We start from the raw sequence: 6375 nt of genomic DNA, 5'->3' as shown, positions 1-6375 counted from the left end.
ATATGTTTCTACGATTATCTCAAATATATGAATTTGTAAAAGGAAATATGAATAGTCGGAACATGAACGAAGGTGAGGAGTTTAAAAATATGCCTAAGTAATTACTGTTGGCCACACAAAACAATGAATAATGTCGTGATCAAACATATTCCGGGTCTTGTGTTGCAATGAGCGCACTTAAATAATTTCCGCATATGGTAGAAGGAATTATAAACACCGTATATAAAAAATCAAAGATCCAAAAAATGATGTGCTTATGTAAAGCGGAATTATCAGGAAATTGTAAGCATATTGTAGCTGTTTTTCGCTTTTTGGAAAGATATGTATATTAAATTATTTATACAATAAAATCAATCAAAAATGTTAAATCAATAAGATATTATATTATAAATTATATTAAAAATTCGAAAAAAACTATCTTAAAAAATAACTAAATAAATGTTTTTTAGGAATGATATTTTGAAATTGGAAGCCATTTTGTCTTGCGCCGATTTAAAATGCATTTGTAATTCATAAAAAAATACCATACAGGATGAATTTAGTCCTGCTGAAATCACATCATTTTGCTGTCTCTCAAAAAGTCAATAATATCAAAATAAATGTACCTGATTTATTTGACAGACTCTGTAATCTAAAACCAAATGATGCAGTATCGTTACATAAACGAGGGCGTGGTACATCAATAAATCCTCGCAATGAAAAGACAAGAGATGCCAAAATTCCAATAGAAGTACAAGCCAATAGTTTACAAGTATCAGATGCTACCAAATTATGTTACGATACAATAAAATCTCGTATAGCATGGAATGAAGCAAGGAAAGTGAGGATGTCCCGTTCAAGAATTTACAATATTTTTACTTATGCCAAAAATGTAAGCCAAATTGAGAGAAAAATCGAAATCCTATTTTTGGACAAAAAAAGTTAAAAATAAGTATGTAAAACATGGATAGATGCAAGAATAATTTGCAAGAGAAGAATATGAAAACGTTATGGGTCGAAAAGTGAAACAATGCGGTTTTGTCGTTCATCCTAAATGTCCTTGGGTTGGATATTTGCCAGACGGAATTGTTTTTGGAGCAAATGGCCCAGAGTTATTAATAGAAATTAAATGTCCTTATGAAGGAAAAAACGAAAACAATTAATGATTGCTTAAACTTTTGCACTTATTAGGAAAAAGCTTATTCTCTTAAAAAGACACATTCATACAAATTCAATTGGGTTTACTTATATTCAACATTCAGAGCTGTCATTTTGTTCTTTATTCATCATTCGATAAATCCTTGTATATTCTGAAAATTACATTTGATGAAAATTTTGCCATTGATATGCTAACTAATGTTCGTTACGTTTACATGTCAAAAATTCTGCACTGCTTGTGTAAAGAAGCCAAAGAAAATAGAACATTGAATATTTAAATTATTTTTATACATAATTTTAGAACATTACAAAAATTATAAACATCAAATTATAATCTTATCGGCACACTATTATTAATACTCTTTGGTTTAGATTGCACTTAATCCGACTTAACAAAATATTTCTTAAATATATACATATGCATACAAAGAAATATCTAATTATTATGCTAAATACTAGTAGGAATTGAAAACTAAATCACGTCACTTATTATTACTATTAATATCAACACAATTTTAGGAATATAACTAAAATGCTAGGTCAGTATAATGTCTAACATGCTTTATTTCAATTTTAAAATCTATCAGAAGATAGGATTGAATTAGACATATTAACCAAAGCACATGTAATAATAAATATATTATCCGCATAAGCAATCAAATTCCAAGGAAAACAATTTATAAAAGTTTTAAAGATTTTGATTCTTTTGTTAACCTGTGTGATACGTCAGCGCAAGCACAGTTCGCGATTGCACTGTCCTTTCGTGTTTATTAGTTTAATTATTATCGGTGGAATAAAAACTCTTACAGCACTGATAGTTTCACTAAGTATGTATTTATGAATCGAATACAGAGTCGGACGAATCTAGTTCGTCATCGCATCTCGCGCTACATTCGATGTGACTCACGTCTTTGCCGACGGCAACGCCTAGGGGCTTTCGCCCTGAGCCGCGACTATAAACGCCTGGGGCGAACACCCTGAGCCCTTCGTGGACAACGCCTGGGGCATTCGCCTAGGGTGGCACACGACCGCACGACGCACACGAATCGTCACTACCAATCGACCACGTAACCTCGCGCGATGCGTACACGACTGCGGATCTCGAAGGAATGAATTTTCCGCACGGACTCGCTCGTTGAAAAATCGCGACTCGGCCCCCTCCAGTCGTTATCGGAAAAACTCGAGATCAGTCGAATCGGCGATCTAAGGAGCCGCTGGTCGTCGGCGACGCTGACCGTGACAAGCGCCGCCGGTCTTCGCGGCACCGGTACAAAGAATCCGTCTTGCCGAACCCCTGACGGTGCAGTCGATTTGAGATCACTGGACGTCGGCCCCAGATCACATAACGCCGCGTCTTTCTGTTCTCGCCGATACCCTTTTTGATTCTTGCGACGACACCGGATATATGCGTATCGCTGCGTGTGTATTTACACCCTTTTTTTATGTACATTACGTATCTGAGCTCAGACGCGCGCCATACTCCCCCTGTTGAGAGAGTATCGAACAATTCATCGCATGAATCTATGTTTATACTAACGCATGTATATATCGTATGTATTCATTATCGTTATGTCTGCGAAATCGCAACAAGTCTGGAGGTTCGCTTATTCCTCCACTGGTAATGGGCAGAAAAGTTTCGTCACTCTCTTTACTTCTCCGCTTGTTTTAATGGTGGCGACTCGGGAAATCCCGTCTTCACCTGGATGCAGGACCGAAATTCTACCTAGCGACCAGTGCGCACATGGTAGGCCTTTGTCCTTTACGAGCACGATTGCTCCGATTTTGAGTTCCGGCCCATCTTTGTTCCATTTACTGCGCCTTTGGAGCTCATTTAGATACTCCAAGTTCCACCGTGCCCAAAAGTCTTGTCTCACCTTGGTGATGTGCTGCCAGGTGGACAGTCGATTGGCTGGAGCAGATGATAAGTTCCCCTCCGGGAGGGTGTTTAGTGGCTTGCCAAGAAGGTAATGAGCGGGCGACAAGGCTAGCAAATCGTTTGGGTCGGATGAAAGAGACACGATCGGCCTAGAGTTCAGAATACTCTCGACTTCGGTAATAAATGTATTCAACTCTTCGAACGTAAACAAAGTCTCTCCTACCACTCGCTTGAAGTGGTGTTTGAAGAGTTTTACAGACGACTCCCATAACCCCCCAAAATGTGGAGCCATGGGAGGTATAAAATGCCAGCTGATGCGATGGTCATTCGAAAATTGATTTACAAGTTTCTTATGTTGCTCAGAGTTGAATAACAAATACATTTCCTTGAGTTGGTTATTCGCGCCTACGAAATTTGTTCCGTTGTCGGAGTAAACGTGCTCCGGAATTCCGCGTCGTGAAATAAATCGTCGTAACGCGGCGAGAAATCCGGCTGACGACAGGTCGCTCACGAGTTCAAGGTGTATCGCCTTTATGGTCATACAGACAAATACGCACACGTAAGTCTTTACCTTTGCTCGGTTGCGGTGTTTCCTCTCTTTGATATAGAAAGGCCCGCAGAAGTCGATGCCTGTATTAGTGAAAGGCGCTGCCTCGCAGACACGAGCTGTCGGGAGATTCCCCATTTTGTACTCGACGGTATTCGCGTTGAAACGAAAACAGCGTATACAGGCTCGTACAATTTTTCGCACCTGATTTTTTCCGTCGAGTATCCAAAATCTTTGTCGCAGAAAATATAGTGTCGATTGAATGTCCGCGTGGTAGTCTCGTGCGTTTCTCGAATGATACGATCAGTTAACCAATGTTGGCTAGGGAGCAAGATTGGGTGCTTCTGCGTAAAGGTCAATTGCGATTTCTGAAGACGTCCTCCTACCCGTAAGAGACTGTTTTCATCCGCGAATGGACTCAGGCTAAGTAATCTATTTTTCCCGGGTAGCTCCTTTTTTTCATTAACCGTTTTAATTTCGTTGGCAAATCGCGTGGCCTGTAGCATTTTTAATAACCGTATTTCTGTTTCGCTAATTTCTGTCGCACATAATGTTCCGGACCACTTATTGTTAGGTCGCCAGCGTAGGCAATACGCGATGATTCGAAGTAGTTTGGAAAACGATGAATATTTTTTAAACATCTCGAGGTTATCGGACGCCGTCACCAAGCAAATGTTTTTCCTCAATTCTAGCACTTGTATCGATTGCGTGATCTCATTAGGCCACTCGCCTTTTTCTCGCTTTAACCACGAAGGTCCTTCGAACCATATTTTATTCTGCACGAAAATTCGAGGTAGTTGACCTCTCGAAATTGCGTCGGCCGGGTTATCGTTCGAACCTACATGGCGCCAGGCGTTCGGGTTGGTAATCTCTCTTATCTCTGCGACCCGATTCGCTACAAACGTTTTGAGTAGATGTGGCGTTTTTATCCAATGCAATACTATTGTCGAATCGCACCAGAATACTACGTCGTTGGGTATGATACCCATTACCTCTTTCGCCTCGCGGTACAATCGTGCCAATAGCAACGCGCCACACAATTCTAAACGCGGTATAGTGACCGTCTTCAACGGTGCGACTCTAGATCTAGCGCACGCCAGTCTGATAGTCGGGTCTCCATCTTTCCCACACGACCGTATGTACAAACAAGCGCCATATCCGACGCCACTTGCATCGCAGAATCCGTGAAATTGAATGTCGTCGTGATCTTTGGCTAGTAATCTACGATCAAATGAGATTCGACCCATCGTTCCTAACTGTCGCGCGAACTCTATCCAATTCGTGTGCACGCTCTGCGGGACGGATTCGTCCTGGTCCCACACTACTAGACTCATCAGTAAGGCGACGTAGTGTGGGACTTGCCTTAGACGCCTCGAATGAATCCAGAATGATATTCTATTTAAAGGGAATTCGCGCGGCGCGGTGCTTATGCGAACCGAGTGAGTCCCGTGGACTTCTAGTGGCGAGTCGCCACAATACATATCATTAAAGTCAATATTATTTATTTAATTTAGTATCCGAATTACATGGAATTTAACTTGGCGCCAATTTTGTTGATGTCAAATCTTTTATATGAATGATACATATCATTAGAGTTAAGTAATATATACAAAGGACCGGTTTCACCAACCCGATTAAGTCGAAACAACCATAAGTGTCAACCATAAGTGGTCCACTAAACAGCAAACGCGATTCCATGGCGAATTAGGTAATTGGCGTTGGTGAAACCGGCCCAAATAATTTTTACGAAAAGCACGCACGCTTAGCGCTTTTTTTACCTTTTTTTAGAAACGTAAGCTTGTATAAATAAGAAACAGTACTATTTGTGTTTTACTTTTTAATTTGATAGATAAAATTTAACTTGGCGCCTGTTGTTGATATCAAATCTTTTATACTCATGATATATTATATACAAAGGACCGGTTTCACCATCATATTTACATCATATATCATATGTAGATAAACAGGTAAACAAAAAAATATTTCTTGAAATGAAGATTCTCCGACTTACGGGGATGCTGGAGTGTCCTGTTACCATTAATTTTTAAAGACTCTTTTAAAAGTAGTAGAACATGGAGGAAATTACTTTTGTGGATATGTCCACCAAGAAGGCCTGACTCGAAGCTTTGGAGTCGGCCGCAGCGTTTCGTCTTGGTCCCATACTACATGTCTCATCAGTAAGGCGATGTAGTGGGGGACTTGCCTTAGACGCCTGGAATGAATCCAGAATGATATTCTATTTAAAGAAAAATTCGCGCGGTGAGGCGCTTACGCGAACCGAGTGAGTCCCGTGGACCTCTAGTGGCGAGTCGCCACACTTTGATTAAGGTATTCATTCATCTTCCCTTCGAACAAATCGTTTTTCGAGACGAAAAAACGATAGGAATTAAGTTTAACACCTAATATAATGCCGTCCTGAGCTATTTGTTCGACTTCAGCTTTGATGATGGGTTGTATAGCGAGATTCCAGAGGCGATATCTTTGTTTAATTAGTCAGACACCTAATTTCACCCTAATTTGGTGTTGTGCCCAATGCGTGAAACCCTGCACGGTATCAAGGCCCGTCTACAATACACGAAGTAAGAAGTAAGAGTAAGAAATTGACCAATCACAGTCGATTATTTTTCTCACATTCGACTGTGATTGGTCAATTTCTTACTCTTACTTGTTACTCCGCGTATTGTAGACGACGCCTCAAATCTTGATAATTCAGCGTTAAGAAATCCCCTTAACTGCAAATGCCCATTGTCGGTTTTCAATTGCTCCTCCGTCGAGGCGATGGTGAATACAATTGATTTGTTAATGGTTGATGAAG

The 6375-nt window shown here is 40.3% G+C and overlaps 2 protein-coding genes across 2 annotated transcripts; both read right to left on the bottom strand.

Moving 5' to 3' along the window:
* Positions 1-2741: 2741 nt before the first annotated feature.
* On the bottom strand, positions 2742-3554 carry LOC108764451 (uncharacterized). Its single transcript, XM_018512714.1, has one exon. The coding sequence runs from the start codon at positions 3552-3554 to the stop codon at positions 2742-2744; it is 813 nt and encodes a 270-aa protein (XP_018368216.1).
* A 26-nt stretch (positions 3555-3580) lies between these two features.
* On the bottom strand, positions 3581-4807 carry LOC108764450 (uncharacterized). The gene has a single exon (XM_018512713.1). The coding sequence runs from the start codon at positions 4805-4807 to the stop codon at positions 3581-3583; it is 1227 nt and encodes a 408-aa protein (XP_018368215.1).
* Between the last annotated feature and the right edge of the window lie 1568 nt (positions 4808-6375).

The sequence above is a fragment of the Trachymyrmex cornetzi genome, unplaced genomic scaffold (assembly GCF_001594075.2).
Source record: "Trachymyrmex cornetzi isolate Tcor2-1 unplaced genomic scaffold, Tcor1.1 scaffold424, whole genome shotgun sequence".
Lineage (NCBI taxonomy): Eukaryota > Metazoa > Arthropoda > Insecta > Hymenoptera > Formicidae > Trachymyrmex > Trachymyrmex cornetzi.
Note: the sequence above shows the minus strand (reverse complement) of the source record. Positions and strands in the feature narration are given on the sequence as shown.